General features: G+C 37.4%; 1 protein-coding gene across 1 annotated transcript in view; it reads left to right on the top strand.

Annotated features, from left to right (window-relative positions):
- The first annotated feature begins 6329 nt into the window (after positions 1–6329).
- Positions 6330–14810, top strand: part of scamp3 (secretory carrier membrane protein 3) — a 15606-nt gene continuing 7125 nt past the window's right edge. Inside the window, exons 1-4 of the mRNA XM_073821666.1 lie at positions 6330–6778; positions 8654–8737; positions 12613–12720; positions 14169–14289. Of these exons, the coding sequence (XP_073677767.1) occupies positions 6725–6778; positions 8654–8737; positions 12613–12720; positions 14169–14289 (367 nt within the window). The 5' untranslated portion in view covers positions 6330–6724. The remainder of the gene's footprint in view (positions 6779–8653; positions 8738–12612; positions 12721–14168; positions 14290–14810) is intronic.

Raw genomic sequence — 14810 nt, 5'->3', positions numbered from 1 at the left:
CTACAATCACTCAGAGCACAGTAAAATCCACTTGGCAATAACATAGTAACCACCAAGAACACCCTAACAGCTTCCTAGCTATGACCTAGAAACCACCCAGAACTCCAACAACCTATCATAGTTAGAAACAACCCAGAACCCAGGTAACCACCTAGCAATGCCCTACAAACCCCTTAAAAACCCAAGAAAAATTGCCCAGAAAACACCTTGCAATGCCCTAGTAACTATCCATAGCCCCTAACAACAACTTACAGTCCTAAGACCTAACAACCACCGGAAACATACAGAAATTACTCATCACCCTTAATATAATGCTTAGTAAAACCTCATAAGAATCTGCCAGCAATCACTTAGCAATGCCTAGAAACCACCCAGAATGTCATAACAACCGTCTTGCAATGCGCCGTCAACCACCTAACAAGCACGTTCCTGGAGGCCTCTCAACACTGCATGTTTCCATGTCTCCTTAATCGAACACAGATCGGATTCAGATCATCAGCTCATTAGTAGAGACTCCAAGACCTGAAATGGGACAAAGGAGAGATGTAAAATGTGCAGTGTCGGGAGTCCTTCAGGAATGTGGTTGGGAATCACTGTCCTAAAAACTATCCATTACCTCTAACAACCACTTAGCAATGACTTAGCAACCCTTACGAAAGTCCATAATGAATCCCCTAGCAAACACCAATCAATGCCCTAGCAGCCATCCATAGCAATGCATAGAGACCATCCAGAAAACAACAACCATAACCTATCCATAACCCCCAGCAACAACCTAATGTCCTAAGAACTGGCAACCACCTTGAATGTTCAGCAATTACTCATCATCCCTAACAACCATTTAGCAATGCCTTAGCATCCACCCAGGACACCCTAAACAACTAGCAATGGCCAAAGCATACTAGCTACAAAATGTCCTAAAAACCACCTGCCAACGTTGTAACCAACACCCAGAACTCACAGTAACCACCTAGCAATGCCCTACCAACCCCTCAAAAACCTCATAGGAATCCCCCAGACTTCCATTCATATGCATGCAATTGCGTTAGACTGGAAACGCAAGCTCATCCGGAATATTTCGCATTTTGCTGTGTTCCAAAGTTCAAGCTTGGTGAACTCTGACCTGTGAATTTGCATCATGTGAAACCTGGTGAACAAAAGCAGATTGATACGTCACATCATGACCTTGTAGCTGAATTAAAAGAACATAAATTTAGGAAAGTGGAGTTGATTGTATGTTTTTGCATTTTAGATGCATTAGAACAACTACCTATCAATGGCCAAAGCAGACTAGCAACAGAATGGCTTAAAAACCTCCTAATGTCCTAGCGACCACCCAGAACTCTCAGCAAATACCTAGCTATGTTTAGAAACCACCCAGAATGTCATAACAACCATCCTGCAATGTGCTATCAACCATCTAAAAAACACCTAACAACCACCTTGCAATGTCCTAGAAACTATCCATAACCCCAACAACCACCTAGCAATGACCCAGCAAACTTAACAAAACTCCATAAGGAATCTTCGAGCAAACACCGAGCAATGCTCTAGCAACCATACATACCCCCCAACATCTATTTAGCAAAACCACCTAACCCTATAAGAAATGGCCAGCAAATACCTAGCAATGCCTAGAAACCACCCAGAACACCACAACAAAAAACATTGCCTAGCAACCATCTATAAATCATTTAACAAACACCTTGCAATGCCCTAGGAATTATCAAAGTCCCTTTAAGGCAAGTCATGTCACTCGGCGGCCATCTTTGAAACGCTACTCGGGCAGGCAAGTGCAGCTCCTATCTCTTTGAATGGGGAAACATCAAATTCTCCAAAACTGTTCACCAAGTTTAGGATTAAATTTCATATTTTAAATCTCCAAAGAAATCCAACAAGAACTACCTCATAAATATGGTTCCTTGTGCTCCAATAGCGTTTAAAAACGCTTATTTTTCCGGCTAAATGAGCCAGTGCGCATGCACAGTACTGAGCGCACGTCTTAGAGCACCAATCGTTGGCTCTTTCACTAAGAAGGCGGGGCTTCACGGCCATAATGAACGTTGCATTTTTCCCCATTCAAAACTACACGAGTGACATGTCTTGGGTGTTCTATAGTCTTTGGAATTAATCATAATCATCTGACAGCCATCTAACAATGACCTAGCAACCCTTTAGAATTTTCATAATGAATCCCCTAGCAACTATCTAGAATGAATAGAAACCACCTAGAACACCATAACAGCCATTATTTGCAGTGCCCTAGCAATCATCTGTAAACCAACACCTTTCAATGCCCTAGCACCTAACCATAACCCCAACAACCATCTACAGTTCTAAAACCAAGCAACTACAGAGAAGCCCCTAGCACTCACTTATCACCCGTAATAACCATCTAGCAATTCCCCAGCAACCACCCAGAACACCCTAATAACTATCTATCAATGGCCACCCAACCACCCAAAGCATCCTAACAACCACTTATCTTAGACCTAGCAACAAAACATCTTAAAAACCGTCTTGCAATGCCCTAGCAACCACCCAGACCACTCTAACCATTATCTAACAATGGCCACCCAACCACCCAAAGCATCCTAACAACCACTTACCTTAGACCTAGCAACAGAACGTCTAAAAACCATCAAGCAACCACCCATAACACCCTAACAATTATCCAGCAATTGCCCAGCAACCACCCAAAGCATCCTAACAACCACTTAACTTGGACCTAGCAACAGAACGTCTAAATACCACCAAGCAACCACCCATAACACCCTAACAATTATCTAGCAATTGCCCAGCAACCACCCAAAGCATCCTAACAACCACTTAACTTAGACCTAGCAACAGAACGCCCCTAAGAAACACCTAGCAATCACCCAGAACACCCTAACAATTATTTACCAATTGCCCAGCAACCACCCAAAGCATCCTAACAACCGCTTAGCTTAGACCTAGCAAAAGAACGTCATAAAAACTATCTAGCAACCACAAAGAACACCCTAACCATTATCTATCAATTGCCCAGAAACCACCCAAAGCATCCTAACAACCGCTTAGCTTAGACCTAGCAACAGAACGTCATAGAACCATCTAGTAACCACCCAAAACACCCTAACAGCTATCTAGAAATGGCCAACCACCCAAAGCCTCCTAACAACCACTTAGCTTAGACCTAGCAACAAAATGTTCTAAAAACCACTTAGCAAACACCCAGAACACCCTAACAATAATCTAGCAATTGCCCAGCAACCACACAAAGGATCCTAACAACTACTTGGATAAGACCTAGCAACAGAACACCCTAAACACCATCTAGCAATGCCCTAGCAACCACCCAGAACACCCTAACAATTATCTAGCAATTGCCTAGCAACCACCCAAAGCATCCTAACAACCACTGAGCTTAGACCCAAGCCACCCAAGCGACCGCCCAGTACTCCCAGTCCATGTAGCATTGCCCTAGCAACCTTTAAGAAACCCCATAACAATCCCCTTATCAACCACCCAGAACACCCTCACAACCACCTAGCAACACCCTAGCAACCATCTACAGCACCTGGTAGGCAAGTTTTGCACATTTGCACAGCATTAACTTCTTTTTGTTCCATCTGTCTCTCTGGGCTTCTTGACTCACTTTACAATTCCAAGTGAATGCCAAAATGCTTTGAGACACAGATTGACATCCGCTGCGACGCCTGGCGTGTTCACTGCACACCTCGTTAAGAAGATTAATATTACAAGCACTCTGAAACAAGGTCATCAAGTCTTCACCATGTATTTAACTCTGGCCTTGTGCGGTTTAAAGCCCATTGTGGGGGTATGCACGAAATGAGACCCAGATCCTGATTTGTCCTCCTCTTTAATTGAGACCATACCGCTGAGACACAGGGGCAAAACCCACAAGCCCACACGGTCCACTGAAGCTCCCGCCATCCCTGCTGGTTGCCTTGGCAACTCACCAGTGTAGGCTTCATGTCAGCTCATTCCACAGGCGGTGATGTCAAGGGGCCATGCATCGCTTGATTGGCTGAGGAATGTTGCGGTTTTTAAAGGAAAGCAAAAGGAAGCAAGGACACACCCACTTAGAGAAGAAAAAAGAGGTTTTGAAGGAACGATGGTTAATTGTGACAAATGTTTGTCACTTTAGTATAACCTTCCTCTGAACTCACAAATAAAGAACTTATTGTTTCTCTAGGAATGGTTCATTTAAAGCCCCATTCCTGTTTACCATTGCTCTGTCATGCTCACTGATTAATGTATTGCATTTGAACTTCACTGGAAGATCAGAGCCTACAAATAATGCGATCCAGGAGCCATGCTGTTTCAAAAGTTAATTGGTGGAGTGTCTGGTTTCTTGGTTTCCAGTCAATATTTGTGCATTTCATTCACATCTGGTCAAGACTGAAGTCAAAGTGCTGAATTAATTGTTTGTGGAGCACTTTATATACTAGCAGCAGCTGTAGTCAGTGAGGTCAAACTTTCAATAACATAAAGTGAATATACAAATCTAAGTGAATGAATCTGAACTAACAGTTTTAAGAAAGAGCAAGCAGAAAGGTTATTGTGTGTGTGTGGGTCGGGGAGTAGTGGTTTATTTGTGTGTTCTGAGATATCATATGACTGACTTTCTGCCCTCCTGTCACCCATGTGAACTCACATGGCTTGAGACAACTTGCCCCGGTGCCCCTACCCATAGTTTACGGAGGGAAATTACGTTGCTGCCTCGCTTTTTTCGAGGCAACAATGACGCCTAGTGGTTGAATAGGGAAACACAAACAGCATGAGTATACAGTCGTGGCCAAAAGTTTTGAGAATTACATAAATATTGGAAATTGGAAAAGTTGCTGCTTAAGTTTTTATGATAGCAATTTGCATATACTTCAGAATGTTATGAAGAGTGATCAGATGAATTACATAGTCCTTCTTTGCCATGAAAATTAACTTAATCCCGAAAAAAAACTTTCCACTGCATTGTTAAGAAGGCTTCAGGGCGTCCAAGAAAGTCCAGCAAGCGCCAGGATCGTCTCCTAAAGAGGATTCATCATTTTTTAATCGTATACCGTTTAAGATAGATAGATATTTTAGAAATTATAGATATATTTTAGAAATGACAGATATATTTTAGAAATGACAGATATATTTTAGAAATGATAGATAGATAGATAGATAGATAGATAGATAGATAGATAGATAGATAGATAGATAGATAGATAGATAGATAGATAGATAGATAGATAGATATATTTTAGAAATGACAGATATATTTTAGAAATGACAGATATATTTTAGAAATGATAGATAGATAGATAGATAGATAGATAGATAGATAGATAGATAGATAGATAGATAGATAGATAGATAGATAGATAGATAGATAGATAGATAGATAGATATTTTAGAAATGACAGACAGATATATATTTTAGAAATTATAGATATTTTAGAAATAATATGATAGATATATAGATGATAGATAGATAGATAGATGTTTTAGAAATGATAGATATATAGATATTTTAGAAATGATAGATAGATATTTATTTTAGAAATGATAGGTACTTTAGAAATGACAGACAGATATATATTTTAGAAATGATAGATAGATAGATAGATAGATAGATAGATAGATAGATAGATAGATAGATAGATAGATAGATAGATAGACAGACAGATAGACAGATAGACAGATAGATAGATAGATAGATAGATAGATAGATAGATAGATATTTTATAAATGACAGACAGATATATATTTTAGAAATGATAGATAGATAGATAGATAGATAGATAGATAGATAGATAGATAGATAGATAGATAGATAGATAGATGGATAGATGGATAGATAGAAAATTATAGTGGAATTATAATTACACTATAATTAGTAATTATAGTATCATATTATTTGTAAAAAAATAATATAAAACACTGAATTACACAATTTTAGTTGTTAGGAGAAACACGCCCCCTTGCTTTACTCCTCAGACATGCGCTTTTTCACAAAAATTCTCCATCATCATGTGATTTAATAATGCTTTCTTATTGGCTCGTCCTCGTCATATGACGCAACTTTTTCCTCAAAGCTTGTGTTGCCATGTCCGATAAATATAAGCAATTTTATCTTTTTCCGCTCACAAATTAACGACTAATTTATTTCTAGTAGTAATATAAATTACTATAATTGTGTTTTTGTAAATAGGAATGATTTTCAAAAATATATTATTTTGCAGTTTACTCCTCCAGAACGAAAAAAGATAATATTTTAAAAAAAAACCGTTTTTCTTCCGCAACCTGGCAACAAGCTTGTCATGTGATATGAACACATTTCCTGTACACTAGCCTACACAACAGCGCTGTCAGAGTAAAATTGAAACAAAATCGCGTCGCTTATCGGATCTAACAAAGGAAATATAATAATTTCAGAATACCAAAGAAGAAGACCATAAACCACTGTAAAATAAAGACAGGACGTGCTGTTGACTTGACACGGACGCCTAACGTCTCTTTGTAATGTTGGTTGGTTAGCTAGTTAGTGTTAACTGGTCGCTGCGTGATTTGTTTGTTTTAAATTACCTTATTATAATCCGATATTTACTAACAGGGTTGACTTCTGCCCGTAACTGTCCGCTACACAACACTGGTTTGGTGTTTACCTGTTCATCGCGGTTGAGTTGAACCTCGTTTTACATCTTGGCAAGATCAAATCTGCCAAAGCAGTACCAAAATGTCAAAATACACCTCTTTTGCTGATGCAGCTGATGACCATAATCCATTTCAGGTAATGCAATGTTCTAGTGTTTGGAATTGTAAATTATACAACTGTTTGATATTTTTATCTGTGGCCTTATTTGTGTGATGCTGTACCTCTTGTGATGCTGTCATAAGACTTCACAGTCATCAAAGGCCAGGCCAATCATATTAAGTTACATGATTGAGTTCTAGTATGTATGAATGATCTTTCCAATCTGTGTCCTTGACATTATGCTCTGAATTTGAACTGCTAGTTGTTGATGACTTGTTGCGTTAAGTATAGCGAAATTAAATGAATCAACTAATGAAATTAAATATTTCAATTAAAACGGCATGAATTAGTAGACTATTAGTCAAAAGTTTGGACATGCATAGTTACTGTTGAACATTATTATTTTTCACATTTTAAGATATTAGTTAAGTCATTCAAATAAAAATGTAATATAATGTAGTGTCTGAATAAGGATAAAATGTTTTTTAATTTGAAAGTTTTACAGAAAAAGAAATTAAAAATGTCACAAAAGTTTATAGTCTCAGAATAAAGCAATATGCTTTTTTTTTTTTTACATTTTATTTGAAGTGAAATCTGTACATAGGTGCAATTTATATTTGTCTGTAAATCTAAATTTGTGACCCTAAACCACAAAACCAGTCTTAAGAAGCATGAGTATATTTATAGCAACAGCCAAAAATACACTGCCTGGCCAAAAAAAAAAAAGTCGCCACCAAAAAAAAAGGTCTCTAAAATTTCATTGGACTGCCTTTAGCTTTGATTACGGCACGCATTCGCTGTGGCATTGTTTCGATAAGCTTCTGCAATGTCACAAGATTTATTTCCCTCCAGTGTTGCATGAATTTTTCACCAAGATCTTGCATTGATGATGGTAGAGTCCGAGCTTCTCCAGTACATCCCAAAGATTCTCAATGGGGTTAAGGTCTGGACTCTGTGGTGGCCAATCTCATGCTCCCTGAACCACTCTTTCACAATTTGAGCCCGATGAATCCTGGCATTGTCATCTTGGAATATGCCCGTGCCATCAGGGAAGAAAAAAATCCATTGATGGAATAACCTGGTCATTCAGTATATTCAGGTAGTCAGCTGACCTCATTCTTTGAGCACATACTGTTGACCTGACCAACTGCAGCAACCCCAGATCATAGCACTTAGTTAAATCCAGGTGGCAAAATTTTTTTGGGGCCAGGCAGTGTACATTGTACACAAGTAGAAAATCTTTTATGCTAAAAATCATTAGGATATTAAGTAAAGATCATGTTCCATGGAGATATTTTGTTGATTTTCTACCATAAATATGTCAGACATAATTTTTGATGAGTAATATGCATTGCTAAGAACTTAATTTGGACCATTTTAAAGGTGATTTTCTCAGTATTTAGATTTTTTTTGCACCCTCAGATTCTAGATTTTCAAATAGTTGTATCTCGGCCAAATATTGTCCTATTCTACAAACCATACATCAATGGAAAGCTTGTTTATTCAGTGTTCAGATGATTTGAAAAATCAGTGAAATTTTGTGGTCCTGGGTCACATTTGGGCACACAGCCTTTAAGACAGAAGGTTAAGATCATGAAGGAAAAAAAAAATTACCTGTGTGTCCTAACTTTTGAGTAGCAGTCTATTTAATTGATGTTATTAAAAAGAGACCTGAAATTCATCTAACCAGAGTTACTTGCAGTTTTATGAGATGAATTTCACGTCTTATTGTGTTTTGAAGGTTAGTCCCTGTATAGCAGATGAAGTTTCTTCCCCAGAAACAATTATAAGTTTAAAGTGCCAGTTCTTGGTTTAAAATGTTACATTTCAGTGATATCAGCCCAGATATATTTAATTATCATCTACCACCTGCTGCAAATGAACTGAAAGGTTGTTTTCCTGTGTTTGCAGGATCCATCAGTGACTCAGCACAGCAGCAACACTGGCTATGCCACGCTGGACCTTTACAACCCATTTGACAACAACACAACAGCAGTAAATATGTCCATCCTTACAATTCTCAGTGTTGAACAGGCTGTGTTTACATAGCCTTTAATTATTACTACATCACATGATGGGAGAGCGATGGATTACAAACACTGTTTCACGTCAACTTATCAATGCAAGAGAAAATTCTTATCAGAACCAGGGCTTGACATTAACTTTTTGAGGCACTTGTCCTTCGGACAAGTAAATTTATGTTTCACTTGTCCATGCACAAAAGTCACTTGTCCGGGTAAAGATTTATAATATTAATTATTATTATTTTTTATTTTTTTTGCTAATGCAGAATTCATTGAAAGCATTCAAACACTATCAATATTAATACAATTCAGTTGAAACAGTAGAAAGGAACGTAAAAGTAGAAGTAGAAAGGAACAGTAGAAGGATCTCCAGAACCATAGTATAATACAAAGTAATACTTTGCACGCTGATGTGCACAGTGTATCACCAGAGGTAGTAGTGACTCTTGGTGAAAAAAAATAAAACTATCTATCCGACAGACGCCACAGAACATTTCTCCGTCTTCATAAATAACCCAGCCGAATTCATCTTTCCATTTGGTTACAAATTTTCGTTCCCGTTTGAACTCATATGGTACTGTTGGTGTAAGGCAGGGCTCGAAATTAACTTTTTTACTTGGTAGCACTGGTGCTCCCAACTTTAAAAAGTTAGGAGCATCCCAAAAAATGTAGGAGCACCGATCTTGATTCTTCATGGCCGATTCTGATTAACTGACATCTGACAGACGCCTGCCAGATGTTTGTACACATCAGATGCTTTCCAGATCAAGAGATCTTTATCAGACATCTTGCAGACGTACATGTGCTATCTGAGCCGCGTTGTATAGTATATTGACACAGAGGCGGCAGAATTGTATCTGACAGAATGTGCACTGTAGCACGAAATATGTGACCCTGGACCACAAAACCAGTCTAAAGTCGCTGGTATTTATTTGTAGCAATAGCCAAAAATACATTGTATGGGTCAAAATTATTGATTTTTCTTTTATGTCAAAAATCATTAGGAAATTAAGTAAAGATTATGTTCCATGAAGATTTTTTGTAAAATTCCTACTGTAAACCTATCCAAATGTAATTTTTGATTAGTAATATGCATTGTTAAGAACTTAATTTGGACAACTTTAAAGGTGATTTTCTCAGTATTTTGATTTTTTGCACCCTCAGATTCCAGATTTTCAAATAGATGTATCTCGGCCAAATATTGTCCTATCCTAACAAACCATACATCAATAGAAAGCTTATTTATTGAGCTTTCATATGATGTATATATCTCAGTTTTGTAAAATCGAAATTTGACATCGCAAAATGTCAAAATCTCTGGTAGCCCTTCGGGCAGGTACTCATCAGAATTTGGTAGCCCAAAAATTAATTTAACTAGCCCAAATTAAAAAAAGGCATTTTTTAAAAATATAGAAAATCAGATAAGAGTCTAAATTGTCAATCAAAAATGTTTTCAATACACAAATATAAACAAATATCAAGGAAAGAATTTTATTTCACCATTTAGTGTAGCTGCAGAATTTTAAAATATCAATTTAAGGCAATTTATGACCCTTTTTTTAAGAGCTGCACAAGTTAAATGAACAGTATGAGTGGGGTTGGACAATGTACGGTAGAATATTAAGCCACAAAATTACATGATTTAAAATTCAGATACAGACACAAAAAACAAAATATCTAATACAATGGCATTTCAACCTTTATACCATTAAAAGGGATAAATCAAGTATATATTTTCTTATATTTATATAAGATATATAACATTAGTATTACTTAATTGTTTAGATTTTTAAAAGGCAAATTCAATTATTTCACACTTACACATGGATCGATAATTCCAAGAATTTGACCAGAAACAGCTGAAAAAATGTTTTGAAAATAAAAATTAATTTGTTTGTCACGAGGGGGCGCTTTAGGAGCGCTGAAATACTACGGTTTCCATAGTAACAGCTATACACAAACCAGCACTAACGCTACTTTATCAGACATGAAATGACAATGCAAACGACATGTTTCTGAGGACAGTCTGTTCCCTTCAGATACATTCATATGAAGACATCCATGTAGCGTTTTGACTTTGAAACGTACAGCGTGCATATTTATTCAATGACATCATTGCCTTTTTGAAGATTTATCCAAACCTATCGCGATCGTCTCCCCGTCTCTTAAACTTATACGTTAATCAAGACTTTTAGTCTTGTACTACTAGTCAGCAGTTAGGCTAGCGACAGTTTTGAAACCGAGTCGCACCACTCTCATTTCTCTCACTCGCACAAATGCTTCCAAATATAATTTGAGGTCGCACAGATTAATTTATCGCAATTTCGAGAAGGAAAGAGAGAGAGAGAGACGCGTGTGAGAGAGAGCCGCGCGTGCGCACTCTCCCATGATCGAACATAGAATGCTGCTACGTCAGAGCGGCAAAAGCGTCAACAAGCTTCCTCGTACTTTTTGACAAGAGTTCTTGACGGGGCGGCCAGAGCCTCTTACGGTGTGTTCACACGGGGCGCAAGCGTCAACGCTTAACGGTGTGTTCACACGGGGCGCAAGCGTCAACGCTTCCCATTGACTTTGAATGGGTGACGTCAAGCTTTGCCGAAAGGAATTGTGGATCCGTCGGCGGCGGTGTGAACGTACAGTAACTCCACGAGCAGGTCTTTTCCGTTCCGTGTGTGTGTCGGCGCGCTGCGCTCTCTGTTCAATATTACGCTCGGTGTTTGCGCTGCACGTTCTGCTCTGTCGTTAACGGCATATAACGTTAATTAACATGGCATTTTATTTTGTTTGAAATTTAACTTGTCCAGTCGGACAACCAATTTTCTCTTCCACTTGTCCTACAAAAAATCCACTTGTCCCGGACAAGCGGACAAGCCTTAATGTCGAGCCCTGAGAACCTCTTGTCATTTTGTTTTGTAATATTCTGTTTTTAAAGATGTCAGTTAAAGGAACACTCCACTTTTTTTGGAAATAGGCTCATTCTCCAACTCCCCCCGAGTTAATAAGTTGATTTTTACCGTTTTGAAATCCATTCAGCCGTTCTCCTGTTCTGGCGATAACACTTTTAGCATAGCTTAGCATAGATCATTGAATCCTATTAGACCAATAGCATCACGTTCAAAAATGACCAACGAGTTTCGATATTTGTCCTATTTAAAACTTGACTCTTCTGTAGTTAGATTGTGTACTAAGACCGGTGGAAATGCAAAGCTTCAATTTTCTAGGCTGATAAGGTTAGGAACTACACTTCCATTCCGGCGTAATAGTCAAGGAAGTTTGCTGCCGTAATATGGCTGAAGCAGGCGGAGTATTATCAGAAATGAGTTCCCAGCTAGTTTAGCATTTGCACATGTGCTGCGTGGTATTACTGCTCCTACTTCAGCCATATTACGGCAGCAAACTTCCTTGACTATTACGCCGGAATGGGAGTGTAGTTCCTATCTTATCAGCCTAGAAAATTGAAGCTTTGCATTTCCTCCGGTCTTAGTACACGATCTAACTACAGAAGAGTCAAGTTTTAAATAGGACAAATATCGAAACTCGTTGGTCATTTTTGAACGTGATGCTATTGGTCTAATAGGATTCAATGATCTATGCTAAGCTATGCTAAAAGTGTTATCGCCAGAACAGGAGAACGGCTGAATGGATTTCAAAACGGTAAAACTTGACTTATTAACTCGGGGGGAGTTGGAGAATGAGCCTATTTCCAAAAAAAGTGGAGTGTTCCTTTAATTTGATGTCTTATATCAGTCCTGCAACATTATGCTGACTTATTTTTGCTTAATTAGATTTTTATTAAACTATTATATTGAATATTAATTGGTTTGGTTTTTGTTTTCGGTAATGAAGCCTCCACCTCCCTATGAAGCCACATCTCCTGCTGCCCCTCCTGCCCAAACGCCTCCCAGCAGGACCACACCAACCGAGCCCAGGAATTATGGATCCTATGCAACACAGGTGCGGTTCAGAGTAACTGAATTGAGTCACATTTGTTCACACAGGTCCACAACACTGGATTTACTATAATTGTTGCATCGGGTGGTTTATTGTTGAGATGTTTACTGCAGAAACTACAGCACACATTTCTGTTGGTACTAAAATATTATTCATCAATATTTCAGTACTATTCTGTTAGATCTAGATGTCTCCCATTATATAATTCTAGAGTGGTTATTAAGCAATGAAGCTGTTATAACAGTCAAATATTGCATAATTTAATCTTATAATTATTTGATTCTATATTTGGACAGCTTTCAGAATGTTTCATGAAACAAGTATGAATAAACTGATTTGTATGAATAACCTTAAGACCACTGTCTGATGTTTATTATTTTGTGTATGGGAATAACAAGATCAAAATCAGCTTTACATTGCAAGAATAAGTTACATTTTAAATATACACTGCCATTCAGAAGTTCAGCAAGTAGGATATTTATCTTTTCTCATTTTAAGTTTCTTATGCTTATCAAGTCTGAGTTTGTTTAAATTAGAAATACAGAAGAAATGTAATATTATTCGAATATAGAATACATTTTTTTTTAAATATACATTTAAATTTTACATTTTATTCCTGTGATCAAAGCTGAATTTTCAGCATCATTACTCCAGTATTTAGTGTCACATGATCCTTCAGAAATCATTCTAATATGCTGATTTATTATCAATGTTGGAAACAGTTGTGCTGCTTAATATTTTTTTAACTTGTGATTCTTTTCTAACAATATACACTACACTACTGACATAGGTTTTTATTCTTTCTTTTTTGTTTAAAGAAATTAATACTTTTATTCAGCAAGGATGTATTAAATTAATAAAAAGTGATACCAAAGGCATATTGTTAGAAAATATTTACATTTTGAATAAATGCTGTTCTTTATAACTTCTTACTTATCAAAGAATTTTGAAAAAGAATCACAGGTTCAAAAATATTTGGGGGCAGAACTGTTGCCAACATAGATAGTTCTAATAATAAATCAGCATATTTTAATGATTTCTGAAGGATAATGTGACACTTAAGACTTGAGAAATGGCTGATGAAAATTGCATCACAGGAATAAATTGTATTTTAAAGTATATTAAAATATAAAACCACTATTTTATATTGTAATAACATTTTGCAATATTACTGTTTTTCTTCTGTATGTTGATCAAATAAATGCACTGATCCCAAATGTTTGGACAGCACTGTATATTAAAATAGAAAACATTTATTTGAAATTGGAATAATGTTGGAGAATATTATCTGCATTTTCTACTAATTAAAAAATGATAGTTCATACTGCTATGGAATAGTAAGTTTTGCTTCTTGTTGAGTTGCAAAGCTTGTTAATGTGGTAGCGACAGAAAACAGTTCTGCATTTCATAATTGTTAACTGCCTCTCTCTCTCTCTCTCCCTCTGTTGCAGTCTGCAGTAAATGCCACCACAGCAGATTTGTTGAAGAAGCAGGAGGAACTAGAAAGAAAGGCAAAAGAGCTGGAGAGAAGAGAGAGAGAGCTGAATGCACATGCGCTTGGGTCTGGAGCCAGTGAGTGAAAGAATATCTTGATTAGGGATGGGCATTTCTGATCATATTTCATTTCGATTAATCCACGGGTTTGAGAAACGAGTACTCGATTAATCGGGGGTGGAGTTTAAGCAAGGGGCAGGGCGTTTGCGTCACAGTATACAGTAAACATTTTAAAGAAATAACAGCATGAGGTGAAGCAGAAGCGCTTTTTCTACATGACGCATTGTATATAAAATTAACCACATAGCCTAGATACATAAATATGTAAATGTTATATTACAAATTGTATTTATCTACACAAAATGCATGTGAGCTTGAACTACGTGCCAATCATAAAGTAGTGGATGCGCTTCACCCGTTACTTTAAAACAACGGCAACTGAAGCCCCTGGAGTCAATCGTTCGTCATTTTCATGCTCAATCGTCGCTGATGGGTTCGAGTAATCGATTAATCAAGTACTCGTGCACATCCCTAAACTTGATTTGTGTGTTTGCCACAGAAATTAAAGCATTAGTTCACTTCCAGAACAAAAATGTACA

Source organism: Garra rufa, chromosome 17, assembly GCF_049309525.1.
Source record: "Garra rufa chromosome 17, GarRuf1.0, whole genome shotgun sequence".
Taxonomy (NCBI): Eukaryota; Metazoa; Chordata; class Actinopteri; order Cypriniformes; family Cyprinidae; genus Garra; species Garra rufa.
Note: the sequence above shows the minus strand (reverse complement) of the source record. Positions and strands in the feature narration are given on the sequence as shown.